The sequence below is a fragment of the Coregonus lavaretus genome, assembly GCF_964263955.1.
Source record: "Coregonus lavaretus genome assembly, chromosome: 22".
In the NCBI taxonomy this organism is placed as follows: Eukaryota; Metazoa; Chordata; class Actinopteri; order Salmoniformes; family Salmonidae; genus Coregonus; species Coregonus lavaretus.
In genome coordinates this window covers 10,244,451-10,267,498 of record NC_140009.1, presented here as the reverse complement: position 1 = coordinate 10,267,498, position 23,048 = coordinate 10,244,451, and the positions used below count along the sequence as shown (strand labels likewise).

Genomic DNA, 23,048 nt, shown 5'->3' with positions numbered 1-23,048 from the left:
CAGTCCGGTCCGGCCCGTTCCTAATTCCCGCACAAGGTCAGTGGTGTGTGTTCCCAGTACGGTCAGGCCCGTTCCCGCTCCCCGCACTAAGTTAGTGGTGCGTGTTCCCAGTCCGGCCCGACCCGTTCCCGCTCCCCGCACTAAGTTAGTGGTGCGTGTTCCCAGTCCGGCCCGACCCATTCCCGCTCCCCGCACTAAGTTAGTGGTGCGTGTTCCCAGTACGGCCCAACCCGTTCCTGCTCCCCGCACTAAGTTAGTGGTGCGTGTTCCCAGTCCGGCCCGGCCTGTTCCTGCCCCTCGCACCAAGTCAGTGGTGCGCGTCGCCAGCCCGGCCCGGCCTGTTCCTGCCCCTCGCACCAAGCCTGTGGTGCGCGTCGCCAGCCCAGCCCGGCCTGTTCCTGCCCCTCGCACCAAGCCTGTGGTGCGCGTCGCCAGCCCGGTCCGGCCTGTTCCTGCTCCCCGCACCAAGCCTGTGGTGCGCGTCGTCAGCCCGGTCCGGCCTGTTCCTGCTCCCCGCACCAAGCCAGTGGTGCGCGTCGCCAGCCCGGTCCGGCCTGTTCCTGCTCCCCGCACCAAGCCAGTGGTGCGCGTCGCCAGCCCGGTCCGGCCTGTTCCTGCTCCCCGCACCAAGCCAGTGGTGCGCGTCGCCAGCCCGGTCCGGCACAGCCCGTGCCTGTTCCACCGGTGCCTGGTCAGGTACCGGTCAGCTGCTCCACACCGGAGCCTAAGCAATCCGCTCCACCGATGTCCAGTCCAGCTCCAGCCAGTGTGGCCAGACCAGACCAGGGGCGCTACGGGGGGGTAGCTAGAGAGTGGTGGTCACGCCCGGAGCCGGATCCGCCTCCGAGGCGGAATGCCCACCCGGCCCCTCCCCTGTTGGGTTTAGTTGGCGCGGTCGCAGTCCGCGCTTTTGGGGGTGGGTACTGTCACGCCCTGGCTCTGGGGACTCTTATATGTTGAGCCAGGGTGTTAGTTTCTATGTTTAGTGTTCTATGTTCATGTTCTAGTTCATGTGTTTCTATGTTGGCCGGGGTGGTTCCCAATCAGAGGCAGCTGTGGCTTGTTGTCTCTGATTGGGAACCATACTTAGGCAGCCTGTTTTGCACTTGTCATTTGTGGGATCTTGTTCCGGAGAGGTTTGTGTTTTGTTAACCTTAGGACTTCACGTATCGTTTTGTTGTTTTGTTATTGTTATAAAGTACTCATTAAAAGATGTACGCATATCACGCTGCGCCTTGGTCCGTTGCTTACGACGATCGTGACAGCACTCCAATAGCGAATGGAGGCCACATTCCCGCTGGTTCATTCCATATCTGGTAGCTTACTCCGGTTATTTCGCTGCGCAACAGGTAATATTCCGCACAACTCTGTATGCCATGGGCTCTCCAACCCTGTTCCTGCAGCTACCCATTGCTTAATTTGGGAAATCAAGTGAAATCTGTTCGGGAACATCGATAGTAACATGTTTTCAAAACTAAACAGATTTAATTAAACTGCTGACAGCTCCTCTTTCTGCGTGCTGGAGAAAGGAATGAAGAAGTGAAGGAAGGAGATGGAAACGCATGGTGGCGAGATATTCTGTAGCTAAAGGCAATGTTTCAGCCTATTAATTATGAAATATAGAAAATGCCCTATTACTAGGCTATTCAAAATAAAATGCAAATTCATTATAATGTAGGCTAACTCTGAATTTGTTTAATTTAGGCTAGACCAATTATGTACCAAAGATATCTTAAATCAGTATTTTTAAAAATGTTTTTCTGCCTTGTGTAATATGTGGTATGCTATGTCACAAATGTAGAGAGTAGGCAGGAGGCAGTAGCAGGTTTAGAACTACTGAATTTATTAACGCACCACAGCTTAAAGCGGGACGAAACCCACAGTGCTAAATATACAGTACTCAGGAAAACTGTAGGCGTGATTCCTCTCAGGAAAACAAGCCACATTTACAATGACCGATAAAGACAAATGACAGAGGGAGTATATATACAGTGATAGAGTGGGCATTGGAAACAGGTGTGTGTAATGAGGAGACAAGTCTGGGGTTAATGAGAGAAGGGCGTTTGCCAGCAGCAGGTTCGGCAGCAGCTAGAAGGCCAGTGACGCCGAGGGGGAGCCAAAGCGAAGGCTGGTGTGACAATGTATCGTATAATGGCACAATCATTATTTTAATTCAGAGTGTTTTGGGGGGCTTGGGCTCATACAGTATACAGGCCTATATGTATGCATAAGCTCTAATATGCATATGAGTGTTTTGAATTAACCATCACCTAAAGCGCTGTCCATTTTGTTGTGTAAGGCTTTGAAACAACATCCACAAGGTTTTCCACTCAGTTTCAACTTGTTGTTGAACTTCTTTCTTCAAATTGATCAATCACAGTGAGGAGAGTTTTAAAAGCACAAACTGTTTTGATGATAAGTGTTTGATATGATTTTCGATTGCCTTTGCATTGATGTCAGAGTGGTTAGAAGGACAATAGAGTACTGAGTACCAGGCCATTAGGACCTGATGGTCGTTAGTGAGTTGGATACTACCAACACATGTCCAGAATGCATAAGAGGAGATTACCGCGACTCAACGGTCACGTAGAATTTTTACTGCGGTCATGACACGACTGCCTGTGTGGCGGTAATGCGGTCACCGCAACAGACCTAGTCAAGGGTGGTGCATTTGCCATACCAAGTGGTGATGCAGCCAGTCAAGATGCTCTCGATGGTGCAGTTGTAAAACTTTTTGAGAATCCGAGGGCCCATGCCACATTTTTTCAGCCTCTTGAGCGAGAAGAGGTGCTGCCGTGCGCTCTTCACGACTGTGCGGATGTGTGTGGACCATGTTACGTCCTTAGTGATGTGGACGCCAAGGAACTTGAAGTTCTCGACCCGCTCCACAACATCCCCGTTGATGTGGATGGGGGGGTGCTCTCCCCTCTTTCTACTATAGTAAACGATCAGCTCCTTGGTCTTACTGACGTTGAGGGAGAGGTTGTTGTCCTGGCACCACACTGCTAAGTCTCTGACCTCTGACTCATTGCCGTACGTGATCAGGCCTACCACCGCCATGTTGTCAGAAAACTTGATGATGGTGTTGTTGTCGTACATGGCCATGCAGTCGTGGGTGAACAGGGAGCACAGGAAGGGACTACGCACACACCCCTGAGGGGCCTCCATGTTGAGGGTCAGCGTGGCGGAGGTGTTGTTGCCTACCATCACCACCTGGGGCCGGCCAGTCAGGAAGTCCAGCATCCAGTTGCAGAGGGAGGGGTTCAGTCTCAGGGTCCCTAGCTTGGTGATGAGCTTGGAGGGGACTCTGGTGTTGAATGCTGATCTGTACTCTTTGAACAGCATTCTCACATAGTTATTTCCCCACTTGTCCAGGTGGGAGAGGGCAGTGTGAAGTGCAATCAAGATTGCGTCATCTGTGGATCTGTTGGGGCGGTATGTGAATTTGAGTGGGTTTAGGATGTCTGGGGTGATGGTGTTGATAATTACAGATGAGAATGCTACAGGGCGATAGTCATTTAGGCAGGTAACATTGGAGCTCTTGGGAACAGCGACAATGGTGGTCAGTTTGAAACATGTTGGGATTACAGATTGGGACAAGGACAGAATAAAATGTCTGTGAAGACACTTGCCAGCTGCACTGCACATGGTTTGAGAACGCCCCCTGGAATTCCATCTGGCCCAGCGGCCTTGTGATTATTAACCTGTTTAAACGTTTTCCTTCTGCAAAAACAGGGGCTTTCACGCAAGGTACAGTGTTATATTCTTCGAAGCGAGCAGAAAAGCCATTTAACTTGTTTGGGAGTTCTGCATAGCTGGGTAACTCACGGCTGGATTTCCCTTTGTAATCTGTTATTGTCTGCAAGCCCTGCCACATTCAACGCGCATCGGTGTAGTAGGATTGTACCTTCCTCCTATATTGTCCTTTTACATGTTTGATGTCTCGTTGGAGGTCGTAGCGGGCTTTCTTGTATGTGTCCATGTCCGTGTCTCGTTTCTTGTAAACTGTAGCTATAGCCTTTAGCCCAGCGAGGATATTGCCTGTAATCAATGGTTTTTGGTTTGGATACGTTCTTATAGTCACTGTGGGGACGACTTTGTCTCAGCACTTATTGATTAAGCCTGTGACTGTTCTGGTAAACTCCTCAATGCTATCGGATGAATCCCGGAACATATCCCAGTCTGTACTCGCAAAACAGTCTTGTAGCCTCGCGCCTGCTTCATCTGACTACTTTGTGTTGAGTGGATCGTTGGTACTTCCTGTTTGAGCTTTTGTTTGTAAACAGGAAGCAGGGTAATGGATTCATGGTCAGTTTTGCCGAAGGGAGGATGAGGGAGGTCCTTGTATGCGTTTCTCTGGGTAGAATAAAAGTAGTCTAGAGTTTTAGAGCCCCTAGTGGCAGAGGAGACGTGTTGGTTGAAGTGAGGTAGGACGGTTTTAAGTCTCCCCGCGTTAAAGTCTCCCCTGCCTCTGGGTGAGTGGTTTCTTGTTTGTTTATGACCCCATACAGTTCATTGAGTGCCAAAGTGGTGTTGGCTTGTGGAGGGATGTAGACAGCCGTGATAATTACGATTAGAACTCTCTTAGTAGATAAAAGGGTCTGCAGCTTACCATGAGGTATTCTATATCAGGTGAGCAAAAACTAGAGATTTTACTTCACACTTGAAGCAGCACACCAGTTGTTATTCATGAAAAACACATTCCTCCTCCTTTCGACTTCCCCGAAGCCACTGTCCGATCCTGCCACTGCATGGAGAAACCACTGAGTACTACATGCATAGCTTCATCATCTAGCCACATTTCAGTAAGTCATAATATTGCAGCTTTTCAAGTCTCTCTAATAGGAGACGCTCGCACAAAGCTCATCCATCTTATTCTCGAGTGACTGGACATTTGCCAATAGAATGGAGGGGAGCACCATTCGGTTTTCTCTTCACTTCAATTTCACCAGGACTCCACCTCGTCTCCTGCGTCTACGCCTGCAGTGTTTTGGTAGCCCATGGATCAAAGGAATAGGGTCTGGTATGAACAGTGGAACAGCTTAGTCAGAGTTGAAGTCTTATTTGAAGGCGAAATCAAGGTTAGTAACTGTCGATCTGATGTCCAGAAGTGCTTGGCGGTCATACAGTGGCTTGCGAAAGTATTCACCCCCCTTGGCATTTTTCCTATTTTGTTGCCTTACAACCTGGAATTAAAATGGATTTTTGGAGGGTTTGTATCATTTTATTTACACAACATGCCTACCACATTGAAGATGCAAAATATTTTTTATTGTGAAACAAACAAGAAATAAGACATAAAAACAGACAATTTGAGCATCCATAACTATCCATAAGCCACCTTTTGCAGCAATTACAGCTGCAAGTCTCTTGGGGTATGTCTCTATAAGCTTGGCACATCTAGCCACTGGGAATTTTGCCCATTCTTCAAGGCAAAACTGCTCCAGCTCCTTCAAGTTGGATGGTGTACAGCAATCTTTAAGTCATACCACAGATTCTCAATTGGATTGAGGTCTGGGCTTTGACTAGGCCATTCCAAGACATTTAAATATTTCCCCTTAAACCACCCGAGTGTTGCTTTAGCAGCATGCTTAGGGTCATTGTCCGGCTGGAAGGTGAACCTCCGTCCCAGTCTGAAATCTCTGGAAGACTGAAACAGGTTTCCCTCAAGAATTTCCCTGTAATTAGTGCCATCCATCATTCCTTCAATTCTGACCAGTTTCCCAGTCCCTGCTGATGAAAAACATCCCCACAGCATGATGCTGCCGCCACGGATGGTGTTCTCGGGGTGATGAGAGGTGTTGGGTTTGCGCCAGACATTTTCCTTGATGGCCAAAAAGCTCAATTTTAGTCTCATCTGACCAGAGTACCTTCATCCATATGTTTGGGGAGTCTCCCACATGCCTTTTGGCGAACACCAAACGTGTTTGCTTATTTTTTTCTTTAAGCAATAGTTTTTTATGGCCACTCTTCCGTAAAGCCCAGCTCTGTGGAGTGTATGGCTTAAAGTGGTCCTATGGACAGATACTCCAATCTCTGCTGTGGAGCTTTGCAGCTCCTTCAGGGTTATCTTTGGTCTCTTTGTTGCCTCTCTGATTAATGCCCTCCTTGCCTGGTCCGTGAGTTTTGGTGGGCGGCCCTGTCTTGGCAGGTTTGTTGTGGTGCCATATTCTTTCAAATTTTTTTTATTGGATTTAATGGTGCTCCGTGGGATGTTCAAAGTTTCTGATATTTTTTTATAACCCAACCCTGATCTGTACTTCTCCACAACTTTGTCCCTGAACTGTTTGGAGAGCTCCTTGGTCTTCATGGTGCTGCTTACTTGGTGGTGCCCCTTGCTTAGTGGTGTTGCAAACTCTGGGGCCTTTCAGAACAGGTGTATATATACTGAGATCATGTGACAGATCATGTGACACTTAGATTGCACACAGGTGGACTTTATTTAACTAATTATGTGACTTCTGAAGGTAATTGGTTGCACCAGATCTTATTTAGGGGCTTCATAGCAAAGGGGGTGAATACATATGCACGCACCACTTTTCAGTTATTTATTTTTTAGAATTTCTTTAAACAAGTTATGTTTTTCATTTCACTTCACCAATTTGGACTATTTTGTTTATGTCCATTACATGAAATCCAAATAAAACTATTTAAATTACAGGTTGTAATGCAACAAAATAGGAAAAACACCAAGGGGGATAAATACTTTTGCAAGGCACTGTATGTGATAATAGTATGAACTTTCTGTATAAAAAAAATGATGATGAACATGATAAAAGTCACTAAATAGCAAAGTTGGGTTGGAACTCGTAAGATGTCGCCATTCTCGGTCATCACTATCTTTGTCATTCCACTAGATTCCTAGGGGTTGTAGATGATGAAAAGTTGTCCTGGAAAGATCATATTCACTTTGTCTGCATCAAAGTGGTGAAGTCTGTTGGTATCATCAGAAAGATTAGTGGTTTGGTTCATCAGGCTTGCTTCCTAACACTATGCTACATCTTAATTTATCCATATCTCATTTACTGCAATACAATGACTATCATTATCAGACAGGTGAGAGTGTTACAGAAAGTATTGATAGGGATTCTTATAATACAGTATTAAATGATGATTGTGTGACAGGTGTTACAGCAGGAGAAGGACTGCTACTCTATCATCTCTTTCTAACAATCTTAATGAAGGACATCAGTGAGTGTTGCTGACTCATTTACATCATGTTAGTCCCTGATTCAGACAGAGACAGTATCCACTGATACAGTCACCTTACCTGGTAACACCCCCAGAGGGAGGTGGAGAGTATGGGGATTCCAGAATAATAGAAAGACTATCTCAGTGAAAGTGTGTGTGAATGTGTGTAGATGTGTGTTATTGACAGGGTCAGAGAATGACAGCTTTCCTCCTTCCCAATCTAGCTGCACTCTGATCCTCTGGGGGTTCCGTCTCTCTGTGAGTAAAGTGGATTGCTTATTTGGAACATGTGTTTTATAATACCCATCACAAAACCACACATCCCAGGATCCATCCCATAAACCACTTTCTCCCTTCCTCTGGACAATCTCTGTGATCACACCCAGGTCCCAGAATGTATTCTCCCCAACATCAATGTCCCAGCTGTGTGTTCCTGAGTTAAAGCTGGAGATGAACAGTCACTGGAGCTGAACAGAGAGAACACAAATACACTAGATTAATTCAAATGAAGGGGGAATACATGACTGTATATGATATATGATGCTATATATGTTTTGTGTTCTATATGTGAACATTACTTATTGGGAAATCCTCGTAAAACTTCACATCTGTAAATGTACAATCTGCTTTTTGATAAATACACTGAAACCGCGGCAGGTAGCTTAGTGGTTAAGAGCGTTGTGCCAGTAACCGAAAGGTCGCTGGTTCTAATCCCCAAGCCAACTAGGTGAAAAATCTGTTGATGTGCCCTTGAGCAAGGCACTTAACCCTAATTGCTCCTCTAAGTCGCTCTGGATAAGAGCGTCTGCTAAATTACAAAAAAAAAAAAAAAACGGATTTGATGTTCCATGAAAATTGATGTTATGTATTTTAAAGATGCACTCCAGCTATTTTTAAAAAAACTTTTCCTGTTGAAAAACAATATCTCATGTATAAATACAGTAATGACTAAAAACACTATTTTGATAAAACAATTTTTTTACCCTTAAGTCTGTGAACAACTGCAAACTTCTAGGAGTTGTCCATTCAATGAGTTGGTCTGATGGGTGCACTGTGATTTCATCGGCCTCCCCCCTTGAACAATAGAGGAGTAATAGAGGACAAAATAGGAAAGCCCCCCATCTCCACCACTTGTGCCATGTCATGAGGATACCTGCACTACATATTGAGATGAGCCTTTGTTAAGTAAATCAGGTGATAAATGAGGTGAAAGGAGACTGGAGTGCCATCTTAAAAATAATTCACTGTCTCTTTTTCTGTATTGGAGAGTCATAGTGATGTCATGGTCTACACTATATAATACCTTATTATACCCCTTAAATACTTACTGTCCTGAGCTATTTCCTGCATCTTCTCCCACACTCTGAACTGCAGGTTGCCCAGGTGCTTTGCTACATCTATCAGCGCTCCTGAAACCCTCTCTGGATCTGGCAGTGTCCACTGGGTTCTGGTACAGAACCCCAGAGAAGAGAGAGACATAATAAAGTCCCCTTACCTTTTCACTGTATCCTTGTAGTTCTGTAGGGAAACAAAATAACACATTAATAGATGTATTGATCATAGAAAATCAATCTAAAACATATGAATGTACTAATACAATGTTTATTTCATAATTGAAAGGGCTGTTGATTTATCAGAGGTAGATTAGTCCTTACCTGCAGGAATGAGATGTCCTCAGCTCCCAGCTCTTCCTCTATGGTTCTGATTGTGTCTGGAAGTGATGATATCTCTCTGCTCAACTCCTCAATCTTCTTCTTCATCATCTGACTTCTGCTCCTCTTCCTCCTTCAGTGCATCTATCCTGGCTCTCTCTTCCTCATGTAGAAACTAATGAAGATTCTCAAACCCCATCTTAATCAGTCTCTCTGTGTGCTGGGCCTGGCTCTGGAGACAGCAGAGAGGAATGTCAAAGATATCATCAATAATTGATCATCCATAATTCCACAGGGTTATGGTAAATGTGTAAAGTATCATTCCATCTCAGCTTCACTCTGTATTCTTACCTTGATGTGGTTGGCTGTTTGATCACAGGTCAGTTTAACTTCTCTAAAGACCTCCAGCTTCCCCTGTAAGGGCTTCAATTAAGTCTTGAGTTCCTTCTGGAATGAATCAACTTATAAAGATATACTGTGTGTAAAAGGAGTGGATTGGCACACAGATCTTTATTCAAATGTGACTGTATGCACATAAAAAAAAAAAAATTAGGTGGGTGCTAATATTCTTCCTATTTCACACATAGACAAGTGTGTTTTTTGCATATACCAACTCTAACTGAGACACCCTATGAGAGTGGGGCCAGGGTCTGCCACTATCAATAGCTAGGCTACCTGCCACCCACATACTGTAGGTCAACTAGTGTTAAACACATCTCCTACCTTATGATCCTGTGCAGCTTCATCTATTGGGCAGCAGTCATGGCTTTTATGCATTTTTGAAGTTTGACACACAAAACAGATGGGCTGTTTATCCTCCTTACAGAAGAGCTTGAGTTTCTCACTGTGCTGACTGCAGAGCACCTCAGACCCTGCTGAAGCTCTCTGACTTCTATCCTGTAAGAAGGCGTCACACAGGTTCATTAAAACCAGGTTACGGGGGGGAATTCCATTGATGATTTTTTCCTGCAGACTGGACATTCCCGAGATGTCTTCTGTTTCCAGTATTCCTCCAGACAGGCTTTACAGAAGCTGTGGCTACAGAACAGGACCACTGGATTCTTGAAGATATCACAGCATACAGGACAGGAGAAATCATCCTCTGAGAGAGAAGCTTTAGATGCCATTTCTCACTACTTATCTCTCTGTTATGACTTTTGAACTGAAGGTTTACTTTTGAAATGTTGTCTGAACTTCTAAATCTATGTTTTGATGCCGGTGTTCCTTAGTCTTCAATTATTGTTTTGATTCTTGATTGTTTACAAAGATTATTGGTCCTACCACAAGACATTTAGCTGAATGCTGAATAGCTGCATGTTACAGTGCTGTTCTGTTGTGAGCTTTGCTCCTTCCTGTCAAGCAGGAGTAGGGCGGAGCTCTCAGCAGAAGTTGTCATTTATATCAGCTTGAGTCTGTGCAGGACATATCCACTAGATGTCAGTGTTTACTTAAATATAACTGGATTTTAACGCTTCAAAATGCTAGGCGTATGAAACTTACCAAAGAAACTGATCAACTTTTTCTCCTCATCTGACTTGACTTGACTGTTAGCTGAATTCTGACTATCTATGTCTCTGGTCAGTTCAACTCCATGGACAGCAACTGTATGGAAGTGCGAAGCAGTCAACTTCAGCATCTGAAACTCCTACATTGGACTAGCTTCTACATTCAGTCTGCCAAGAGCAAGATGGTGACTCCAACCCAACAAACCAACTCCCCAAACAAGCTCCCGGGATTCTCTGTGTGTGTCTATATTTGTATGTGTGTTTGTGTGTGTGTGTGCGTGTGTGTGTGTGTTTGTGTGTGTGTGTGTGTGTGTGTGTTTGTGTGTGTGTGTGCGCGTGCATGTGTGTGTGTGTTGTGTGTGTGTGTGTGTGTGTGTGTGTGTGTGTGTGTGTGTGTGTGTGTGTAGACAGTATATGTGTGCAGCTGATCTTAATTTAACCCCATAATCCTAACACTGATGGAAGAAGCTCCAGATAATTTAACATTTTTATTGGATGAAAATTTGTTGCACTCTACAGACATATGTTACATGTGTTGGTGTTCACAAACTAGTTAACTGAATCTTGCTCCAAGGCCACAACACTATACGGCAAATATTTTTCAGGTAGCCCAAGTTGATTGGGATACATGCCAGTGTTAACATAACCAGAGACAAAATCAAAATGTGGTAAAAAGAAAACCCAAAAACGAACAGGTGACATTTCTATTCTATAATAGTGATGACTACCATAGTTTGACCAATCTCAGTTAACCCAGAACTAAAATATTGGATAATTTGGTCAGATGTTAGAGATTATTGTCTGACAGGTGAAAGTGTGAGATAAATAGTATTAATATCGATTATTGCATAGTAACAGTGATTATTGTAGTAATAATAGTGATTATTGTAGTAATAATAGTGATTATTGTAGTAATAATAATAATAATTGTAATAATAATAATATAATAATATGCCATTTAGCAAACACTTTTATCCAAAGCAACTTACAGTCATGTGTGCATACATTTTTACGTATGGGTGGTCCTGGGGATCGAACCCACTACCCTGGCGTTACAAGCACCATGCTCTACCAATTGAGCTACAGAGGACAATATTAACAGTGATGAATGTAATATAGTACCATAATAGTGGTGATTATCTGACAGGTGAAAGTGTTACAGCAGGAACGTTCTTAAAGGAGGAAGGTCCTCTATACTACATCACAGTGTGTCCTCCCTCTGTCAGAATCTTATTGAAGGACATCAGTGAGTGTTACTGACTCATTTACATCACATTAGTCCCTGATTTAGACAGAGACAGTATCCACTGATACAGAGACGTTACCTGGTAACACCCTCAGAGGGAGGGGAGAAAAGCCAGTGCAGATGAATGGAAAGACTCTCTCAGTGAAAGTGTGTGTGAATGTGTGTAGATGTGTGTTATTGACAGGGTCAGAGAATGACAGCTTTCCTCCTTCCCAGTCTAGCTGCACTCTGATCCTCTGGGGGTTCCGTCTCACTGTGAGGTGAGTGAGTGGCTGCTTTGGTAAATGTGTTTTATAATCCCCACCACCAAACAACACACCCCAGGATCCATGCCAATATCCACAGTATCCCTTCCTCTGGACAGACTCTGTGATCACACCCAGGTCCCAGACTTTATTCTTCCTAACATCAATGTCCCAGCTGTGTGTTCCTGAGTTAAAACCCTTAGAGCCCAGGACCATTATATGGCCATCAAACCTCTCTGGGTTGTCTGGAAGCTGCTGTTCCTCATCACTGTATCTCACACTGGTCAGATCATCAGACAGGATGAGATGTGGGTGGGCAGTGTTGGGGTCCAGAGTTACTGGAGCTGGATGGAGAGAAATCAAAAACACTAGATTAATTCAAATCAAGGGGGAATACATTCCTCTATATGATATATGATGTGTTTGTGTTTTGTGTTCTATATTTTCACATTACTTATTGGAAGATCTTCTGAAAACGTGCAAAGCAAATGTACATTATGAAGGTAATTCTAAATAGCATTCACTGTCTATGTTTTCAGTTTTTGAGAGTTATAGTGGTGTTCCAATATACACAGTGCACAAAACATTAAGAACACCTTCCTAATATTTTTTGGCAATCAGAACAGCCTCAAATCGTCATGGCATGGACTCTAGAAAGTGTCGGATGCGTTCCACAGGGATGCTAGCCCATCTTGACTCCAATGCTTCCCACAGTTCTTTCAAGTTGGCTGGATGTCCTTTGGGTGGTGGCTCATGGGAAACTGTTAAGCGTGAAATCCCCATCCGCGTTGCAGCAGTTCTTGACAAAGACTGGTGCGCCTGGCACCGACTACTATACCCCGTTCAAAGGCAATTAAATATTTTGTCTTGCCTATTCACCCTCTGAATGGCACACATACACAATCCATGTCTCAACTGTCTCAAGGATTAAAAATACTTCTTAAATCTGTCTCCTCCCATTTATCTACACTGATTGAAATGGATTTAACAAGTGACATCAATAAGGGATCATAGCTTTCACCTGGATTCACCTGGTCAGTCTATATCATTGAAAGAGCAGGTGTTCTTAGTGTTTTGTACACTTAGTGTTTAATACCCATTATATCTAAAAGACCTACTCACTGTAGGGAACTCCTCCCTGCATCTTCTCCCAGACTCTGAACTGCAGGTTGCCCAGGTGCTTTTCCACGTCTATCAGCGCTCCTGAAACCCTCTCTGGATCTGGCAGTGTGCACTGGGCTCTGGAAAAACATTCAGGAGTCAGTGCTGCTGTAGCCTTACATTTATGACTTTTAGTTTGGCGTAATGTATTGAGGCACTGTTATTGTCACTAAGAACCGATGTGGATGTGGTGGAGGAGTCAGGCGCAGGACACAGAGGTTACGTCCAACAGACTTTAATAGTCCAACGTAAATGAGAAAACCCGACCTCGACTAAAACCAAGAGGCGAGGGAAAATTACGCAACACGCGTAAACACTAAACACAAAACAAAACAGAGTGCAAACACGTAGCTCCGACAAAGTGGCAGTCATAACAACACACAATCAGTCTAGTGCAAAACAAGGAACTTATAAGACAAGTAATCAACACACAAATGGACACAGGTGTAACAGACAGACAAAAGCAATCAAATAACGAAACATAGAGCGGTGGCAGCTAGTACTCCGGGGACGGCGAACGCCGAAGCCTGCCCGAACCAGGAGGAGGAGCAGTCTCGGCAGAATCCGTGACAGTTATTTTGTACCATGGGGACTTTTATTTTGAAAGCAATAGTATTCCCAGGGTCACCTGCTCATGTCGGGAGAGGGTGGAAGAAAAAAAAGACCAGAGTGAATCTTCATGACTGAGTAATAGTTTTCAGTTATAACCCTTGTTTGATTTTTTTCTGCTGAACACACAAGTCCTCCGGTGGAGATAGTGTTAATTACCTACAACAAGAAATAAGGGTTACAGACTGGTGGAATTGGACTGTGCCCTTGTTGTGTTCTAGACACAGTGCCCCACTCAGATGCAATGCTGTTACTTTAACTACCCTGTGCATCCCCGCCCTGTCCCAGATGAACATTATGAGCTTCAGTCAGTGTCCTCCACCTACGTATGTGACGTGGTGAGGTAGGACCCAGGAGCAGAGAAGAGAACCAGATGAGGAACCAGTGGTTTAGAATAAACGTAAATACTTGACTGGGAAAAAGTTCAACAGTAGGTACAAATTAAAACTTGTGAAAATAACAAACACTATGACTCGATAACTCACTCAGGAGACAAACACACATGGCAAATGAATCAAACTTCTGCAAAGGGTAACAGAAAACACACCTCTCTAAAACAAAATCATAATTAGGAACTGAAAACAGTGTCATTATAGTCTCTAGGGCGGTCTCTGCTGCCCTCTGGTGACAGTTGGAACCATGACAACATAGGGCTACTTGAACCTGACCTTAGCAACATCCCAGACCTGTGTGTGGCATGTACTGTGTCCTCAGTCAAGAAAGGTGTCCCATTCATCCGTGTATCTAACACCACCATTAATGACTGTCATATCCCAAGGGACACCTTGCTAGGAGAGTTTAATTCTCTTGTCAGTCAGGGAGGTGAGGAATAGATTGTAGTCGAGACCACCTTGAACAATGTGCAGGCACAACCACAGGCTCTCCCAAAACTTCATCTCCAGCTCTCACCAGTGGACAGTGAGTAGCTCCAGCAGCTGGAGAACTGGACACACAGATCTCATCAAACACAATATCAACACAGGAGAGTCCCCGCCCATCCGTCAGCGTGCATATAGGACTGAGCCTAGGTGAGGAAAGAGCTGGACAGGCAAGTTGAAAAGTTGTTAGTTCACAACCTTATTGAGGAGAGCAGATTTTGCTTTGATTTCTGGAAGTTGAATGCAGTGACAGTGCGAGATGCATATCCCCTGCCACGGACATCAGATGCTTTGGACAGCTTATCAGGTGCATGCTGGATCAGTACAATGGACTTAACTAGTGGTTCCTGGCAGGTTGAACTAGCTGAGGAAGACAGAGAGAAAAGTGCCTTCATGACTGGCAAAGTGGTGCCGATGGGCCTCACAAATGCTCCTCCCACTTTTCAGAGATTAGTGGAGCTTGTACTCCGTAGCCTACATTGGAAAGTGTGCCTCATCTACCTTGATGATGATGTTGCTTTTCAACACGACCTTCATGGAACACCTACAGACTCTCAAAGAATTGTTCATGCAGTCCCAAAAGGCTGTCTTGAAGCTCAATCCAAGCGTCATCTTGCTTGCACCCAAGCCACGTTCCTTGGACATGTCATATCCAAGGATGGCCTGTAGCCCAACTCGAAGAACCTGGACAAGGTCAGGGACTGGCCCACACTCAGAGCGACTACTGAAGTGCGAGCCTTTACAGGCTTGTGCTCCTACTACAGAAGGTGTGTTAAGAAATGTTGATTCTGTTGTGGCTCCATTGAATGCTCTGACAAAGAAAGGAATTAGATTCCACTGGAGCTCCGAGTGTGAGGAAGCAGTTCACACACAAAAAAACGCTCTCACTAACCCTCCCATTGTGGCACACCCAGTGTTCACAGAGCCGTTCCTACTTTACACTGACGCATCAAAGGCTGCCGTAGGGCAGTGCTTGCACATCGCCAAGACAACTGGGAGTGTATCATAGCATAAACCAGTCATACCCTCTCATCATCAGAAAGAAAGTGGGCCACCTATGACCATGAATTATGGGCTGTTGTATGGGCTGTCAGAAATGTTAAGCATTTCCTGTCCAGCAGTTCATTCACAGTTATAACAGACCACAAGCCTTTTGTCTGCCTCAAGAAATGTCCAGGGGATAGTAACCCCACAGGAAGGAGAGGAAGTTGGATCTTGGAATTGGATGTCTATGACTATGTTATGGTACACAGGGAAGGAAAACAACATGCAAACGCAGACGCCATGTCACGGAGACCTGAACACACAGAAATCAGCAAAGAGGTACAGTGTTTAATCACCCACCTTAGCCCTGTGTCTGCGCCTCCTTCTCTACCTCCTCGTCCTCCCCTATTCCTACGTTTGAGGCCCTACACAACGCTGCACACCTTGCTCCTATTTCAGACACTTCTGAGACACTAGCCATCAGTGGCGTGTATTCATGGATGCCAAGGGAAGCCAGGCTTCCCAAAACAATTGACCAATATTTTTTTATATATATTTTTTTATGTATCTTTCGTCTCTCTGTGTTTCATAATTTTCCTTCAATTTGCAAGAGGCTGAATGTATCTCACAGGCGAAAGCATCTGAGCAAGCGAAACAGTGCCCCTCTGTCTCTCTACGTGTAGGCCATCTATCTGATGCTGTCTGGTCCAAACGAGAATGCAATGGCAAGCATTTCAGCCAGGTAGCCGAGGACAACAAAAAATAAAAGCGTGTACTGTATGACAGAGTGATAGACCGTTTCGTCAACATGAAAGAGAGTAGGATGGTATTAGCATTTCTCTACAAGTAGGGTGAGTCAACAACTTCTTCTACTTGCACAAACACGCACGCACACACACGCACACAGAAATCAGAACCATGGACAGCCACCTTATATTTAGCTTACGTTGATTGGACTAAATAGTTTTTGTTACTAAGCAAATGGTGCTGTAATAATAATAATAATAATAATAATAATAATAATAATAATATGCCATTTAGCAGACGCTTTTATCCAAAGCGACTTACAGTCATGCGTGCATACATTTTTACATAATAGTGGAGGGAGCTCCTGTTTTCTTTGTGACTTGCGGTAACTCTCTGTGGCTCTAAATCTAAATAGTTGTTTAGTGTTCCGAATATGTCGGAAACATTAACTTGCTTGACCATGCTGTAGGTCATGTCTGTTACATGCAATATGCTTTGTGGACTTCACTGGACGGAGGTTGCTATCCGGTTTTGTGATAAAACAAGGGTGTGGTTGAATTTATTCTGCCACTGTGTCTTCTTATTGTCTCGGCCTTTAGGCCTATATATCACGGTCGCAAGGCATATGAATTAACTGAATTTATTGAGCAAATAACGCAATTATCACAACACAGAGGTTGTAATATGTGTTATGGCCATATTAAAACCTATGTGTTGTGATAATTGCGTTGTTTGCTCTATAACCTGTTAGTTCATATGCATTGACACAGTGATATATAGTCCCAAAGGCCGAGAAAATAAGAAGACACAGTTACAGAATAAATTCAACCACACCTTGGTTTCATCATAAAACCAGAGAGCAACATCTGTTCATTGAAGTCCACAAAACTTGGATGTAACAAACAGTTACATGACCTACAGCATGATCAAAGTTATCGCAATTCTCAAAGAAAATAGGCGCTGCCTCCACTATTTCAGCACCATTTTAACTTCAACATTTCAACATCATCTAATGCTTAGTATAATACGATGACAACTAAATGATACCAAAAACTATTTAGTCCAATCAACCTAAGCTAAATATGATGGGTCGGTCCATGCTACTGATTTCTGTGTGTGTGTGTGCGTGTGCGTGCAAGTAGAATAAAACCTGTTGACTCACCCTACTTGTAGAGAAACACCAATGCCATCCTCCTCTTTCATGTTGCCTGAACAGTCTATGACTCTGTCATACAGTACACGCTTTTAGTTTTTGTTGTCATAGGCTACCTGTCTAAAATGCTTGCTCGCTAGCCTAACTTCCATTCATCGGCAAGGATGCGCCAGGCCAGCTAGTTAACATTAGCCAGCCAACTACATCTAGCTACATGTTGAACTTCCATCCTGTCAGCCAGGAACACAAAGTATGGATTTATGGTTGGATCAGAAACGCTGTTATAATCATTGGCCAGTACAGAGATTTAAGTTCAAGTCCCTATTTCTTTCCAAGGCTAATTTAGGAAAGGGACAATTTGAGCTAGCTAGCTAGCCACCGGAGGACAACTACACAACGAGATGCAACAAGTCAAGTTTTCTGTCTGTGACGTTTGGCTTCTAATGTGATTTGATTGGTTTGAAGCCAAATCCAAACTGGCTTCATTTGACACTTTTTTTTGGTGTGCCAGGACCATTCACAGTTGAGCTCACTCAGTTTAGCTCAACGCTGATTGGCTATTTATCGTTTTATTTTTATCAAGGGAGGCCAAATTCTCCCTGGCTTCCCTTGCATTCAATGCTACGGGCAGCAACAATGTCATACTCTTTTTGACAAGTCAGGATAGATGGGCTATACATACAGAGACAGAGGGGTACTGTTTCGTTTGCTTGGATGCTTTCTCCGGTGAGATACATTCAGCCTCTTGCGAATTGAAGGACATTTATGAAACACAGAGAGACGAAATATACATTATTTTGTATGGTTTTTCTTGGTCATTTTTGGTGGGAAGCCTGGCTTCCCTTGGCATCCATGAATACATGCCACTGCTTCCAGAGGCACTCATCCCAAAAGCAACTGACTCTCCTTCATGGAAATGTGTTCAGTGGACATTTAGGTGCTGAGCGTACTTTGCTGAGAGCTCGTAAACTGTGTTATTGGCCCTACATTCACAAAAATGGTGTCAGACCTCGTAAAACAATTATGCAAAGTACTGTGCATTGAAAAAACACGCACATCGCCATATCATGCTCAGTGCGTTGGCATGGTAGAGAGGCAGAACCGGACCCTGAAGGACCAGCTTACAAAGTACATCAGTCAGTACGGTGGGGAATGGGACAAATATATCCCTCAGGTGGAGCTGTACTTCAATTCAAGTGTGCACTTGAGTACAGGCTTCACCCCTTACTTTCAAGCTCATGGCAGAGAGCCTCGTCTGCCAGTGGATGTCCTGTTTAACGGTAACTCATCTCTCGCACAAACAGCCCCCTCAACACCCACTGCTTATGCCCAGGACCTGACCACACGACTCACACACGACCCCAAGGAGGCGGACCAGCAGTCTACAATGGCAAAACTGCAACAGAAACATCATCATGATCGAAAGGTGTTTTTTTGCCCATACAAGGAATGGGACCTGGTTTTCTTGGATGACTCAGCCCAGTGCATGAACAAACTTGCACAAAGATGGAAGCGTCCATACAAGGTGATGAAGAGGTCACATCAGGCCAGTAAGACATAGACCCACTCCCACCTCATTGTCCGGGACTCTGCCTTACCGCCCACCAGCCCGGGCGCCAGACTCTATCCCATTCCGTGTGCTAGTCCATGCCCCGGCCATTGCCGCTGGGGATCAGGAAATACCTCTAATACCTCCACCTGCCCAGGGTTACCCTAACCCCAGACATGATGCTGAACCAAACGGGCCACCTCCTGTAGTACAGGCCCCTGCCACAACAAGGTGTGGCCGAACAGTCAAAAGCCTTCCAAGTTAAAGGACTTTGTTACTTAGAATGATTAGCCTCAGCCCTCCTACAGTTGTTTTCTGTCAGGTTGACAGGGTGTTCTCAAGTTGTCATTGAAATGGGGACGTTTCCTTTTGTAGGGGGACACAACTGTAGCCTTACTTTTGCTATGATTTGTATTTTGGCATAATGTATTGAGGCACTGTTATTTTGTACCCTGGGGACTTTTATTTTGAAAGCAATAATATTCCCAAGGGCACCTGCTCATGTCAGGAGAGGGTGGAAGCAAAAAAAGAGGCAGAGTGAATCTTCATCACTGATTGGCTGCATCTCCTGGTCCAGGAGACATTAAACCACAAGTAATAGTTTTCAGTTGTTTTTTGGTGGTGGAGATAGTGTTAAATACCTACAACATGAATTAAGGGTTACACTAGTGTGGGGTTGGGTACAGAACCCCAGAGAAGAGAGAGACATAATAAAGTCCCCTTACCTTTTCACTGTATCCTTGTAGTTCTGTAGGGAAACAAAATAACACATTAATAGATGTATTGATCATAGAAAATCAATCTAAAACATATGAATGTACTGCTACAATGTTTATTTCATAATTGAAAGGGCAGTTGATTTATCAGAGGTAGATTAGTCCTTACCTGCAGGAATGAGATGTCCTCAGCTCCCAGCTCTTCCTCTATGGTTCTGATTGTGTCTGAAAGTGATGATATCTCTCTGCTCAACTCCTCAATCTTCTTCTTCATCATCTGACTTCTGCTCCTCTTCCTCCTTCAGTGCATCTATCCTGGCTCTCTCTTCCTCATGTAGAAACTAATGAAGATTCTCAAACCCCATCTTAATCAGCCTCTCTGTGTGCTGGGCCTGGCTCTGGATACAGCAGAGAGGAATGTAAAAGACATAATCAATAATTGATCATCCATAATTCCACAGAGTTATGGTAAATGTGTAAAGTATCATTCCATCTCAGCTTCACTCTGTATTCTTACCTTGATGTGGTTGGCTGTTTGATCACAGGTCAGTTTAACTTCTCCAAAGACCTTCAGTTTCTCCTGTAAGCGCTCCAATGCAGTCTTGAGTTCCTCCTGGAATGAAACAACATTATAAAGAGATGCTGTGTGCTAATGCTTAGTCTTCAATTGTTGTTTTGATTCTTGATCGTTTACAAAGATTATTCGTCCTTCTATAAGAAATATCAGTTTAGCTGAATAACTGCATGTTACAGCACTGTTCTGTTGTGAGCTTTGCTCCTTCCTGTTAAGCAGAAGTAGGGTGGAGCTCTCTGCAAAAGTTGTCATTTATATCAGCTTGAGTCTGTGCAGGACACTTCCACTAGATGTCAGTGTTTTACTTAAATATAACTGGATTTTAACGCTGCAAAATCCTAGGTGTTTGAAATTTACCAAAGAAACTGATCTAATTTTACTTGACTGTTAGCTGAATTCTGACTATCTATGTCTCTGGTCAGTTCAACTCCATGGACAGCAACTGTATGGAAGTGCGAAGCAGTCAACTTCAGCATCTGAAACTCCTACATTGGACTAGCTTTTACATTCAGTCTGCCAAGAGCAAGATGGTGCCTCCACCCCAACAAACCAACTCCCCAAACAAGGGCCAGGTATTCTGCTACAGAACATGTCAAAGTAAGTCAGAGATGTTCACGAGTACAAACTTTCCTCTGCAACACTATCATCCAGCTTTCCTCCCTCCCTCCCTCCCTCCCTCCCTCCCTCCCTCCCTCCCTCCCTCCCTCCCTCCCTCCCTCCCTCCCTCCCTCCCTCCCTCTATCAGCCAGGCAGGAGTAGAGGAGAGGAGCAGTGTTTGGTGTTGTTAATCTGTCTCTCCTCAGAACTCCAGAGTGAGGATCCTCAGAGTGCTCAAAGCTGGGATTCGGACTTTGTGGCCGCAGCCTGCGAGGAGACAGATAGGCCTGCCTGTTTTATATGTAAAGCTGCCAGCCATAAAGCACGTGCCCGCTGGGTATTTCACACAATTATTTTGTTGCTGCCAAACTGTGGTGGGGTCCCAGCATCTAAGAGGCTTTGCATTCTGGGAGCAGAGGAGAGGGAACAGACGCTGAGTATTGTGGGTAAATTTGGACGGGCATCAGGCAGGCCTTTCTCAGTCTTGCGTTTCTCCCACAGCTAACTGAGTCCTGCACTTCGGTGATAGAAAGGTACTGGGAGAGGAGAGGGCTGTTCTCTTTCTCCATCCCTCTCTTGTTGTCTCCATCCCCCCTTTATAAGAAGGTCTGGGATAATTAGTGAGCAGTGATATGGTCGGTAGGAGACAATGTTTTTGAACCCCCCCCCCCCCGCAAGGCACTTTCACACTAATTGCTCCAGGGTAGCCAATGTGACCCCACTCTCTGAGGGTGTCTCAGCGGGAGTTGGGATATGAAAAAACACATTTCCAATTCATACATATAATACACACTTGTAAATGTGTGAAATAGGACAAATATAGGAACCCACCAAATTGTTATTGCATCAGCCAGAAGCCTCTTTTCCCATATTAGTCATCATATTGTCTTCTTGAGGATTTAGTGGATGGCCTTGTTTTCGTCTCTGGGTCAATGTTTTGCAATTGAACAGATAATGAAACAAGCAGTGAATAACTCTATAATGGACCTACTCTCCAAGGATGGTGATTTTGAATGGTTTCAAAGAGGTACATTACCATCCCGTACCACATCTTCACAATTTACCCAAGGCAGCTGCTGTCAACACAAGACGTGCCAGCACACCTACACATCAAAGTCTTATGTGTTTATTACATTCAGGCCCCAGTAAACTGTTAGAGATGGAGTCAGAGATATCTCTGCCATGTTTTGTCACCCGGGTGATACACGGCTGCCTCGCGTCACGATGCAGAATGCAACGACAAAGACGGGATATCTCATTTCACTCAGACTCCTTTTAATTTCCTGTTACACGGAGCATTGGTTTGGCTCTCCGGGCTAACAGCTCCCCTTTGAAGAAGGATTTGGAAATATACATTTTAATAAGGAGCATCGAAGCACAGCCAATGAGAGAGCAAAAGGAGCTAAAAGAAGATTGCATATCTGAAATTAGCTGATGGAGGGAAGGTGGGAGAATGAAAGAAAGAAGAAAAAATAATGGAGTGATTTGTAACAGCAAGGTGGTTTTTGTTTAATTGAAGAGGCCGGAAAAAAATTAAGCGGAATGTGATGCTTTGGGCAAAACATTTCAGTGTGTCCTCTGAATATAGAACAGTCCAGGTTCAGTTTTAATCTTCTCACTGTAATGCAACTCTCGGAAACCTTGCTGTTTGACGCTTGTTATTTTTTTCCACATAATGAATCAGAGACAGGCTCTGAGTGTAATTTATTGTTGGAAGACATGTTGCTGCCTCAGTCATTTCACAGAGTACGTTTTAGGAAGAAAGAGTTACACATATGCTTGGAATGAGTTACCTTATGATAATAAGTTCAGCACTGGGGTTTTCATGTTTCTAATATCATCCTTGTATCAAACTGAACCAAGGCATAAATTAATATGTACCTGTGTTGTGTGTGTGTGTGTGCGTGTGTGCGTGTGTGTGTGTGCATGTGTGCGTGTGTGTGTGTGTGTGCGTGCGTGTGAGTCTGTCTGCTCAAGGATTACTTACTATTCAAACATGAGAACTTAGCCAGTCTCCTGAAGTTGCTGTGAATAATCTTAACATGGTGTACCAGCGCCAGTCTCTCTTCCTTAATCGCTGTGGAAGGAAGAAAAAGCTGAAGAAGAGAGGAAAGGAAAAAACGTTTTTAGTTTTGAAGGTTGCCAGGAAGATTTAAAAAAGGCAACAGCATTAGGTAGGCTTACACTAAAACTTCCAGAACCACTTTCTGTTCAACAAAAATCTCAGCATATTTCAGTAGC

General features: G+C 44.2%; 1 protein-coding gene and 1 pseudogene across 2 annotated transcripts; both read right to left on the bottom strand.

Moving 5' to 3' along the window:
• Nucleotides 1-7,629: 7,629 nt before the first annotated feature.
• On the bottom strand, nt 7,630-9,970 carry LOC311149500 (E3 ubiquitin-protein ligase TRIM35-like; annotated as a pseudogene). Its single transcript has 6 exons — nt 9,567-9,970; nt 9,195-9,290; nt 8,847-9,075; nt 8,687-8,709; nt 8,520-8,638; nt 7,630-7,658 (listed from the first exon to the last, which is right to left on the bottom strand). The product of its transcript is annotated as an E3 ubiquitin-protein ligase TRIM35-like (transcript).
• An 869-nt stretch (nt 9,971-10,839) lies between these two features.
• LOC311150269 (zinc-binding protein A33-like) lies at nt 10,840-20,034 on the bottom strand. The gene is made up of 4 exons (XM_084187654.1): nt 19,806-20,034; nt 19,646-19,668; nt 12,962-13,080; nt 10,840-12,183 (listed from the first exon to the last, which is right to left on the bottom strand). The coding sequence occupies exons 1-4, from the start codon at nt 19,911-19,913 to the stop codon at nt 11,636-11,638; spliced, it is 798 nt and encodes a 265-aa protein (XP_084043780.1). The 5' UTR covers nt 19,914-20,034; the 3' UTR covers nt 10,840-11,635.
• Nucleotides 20,035-23,048: the final 3,014 nt, after the last annotated feature.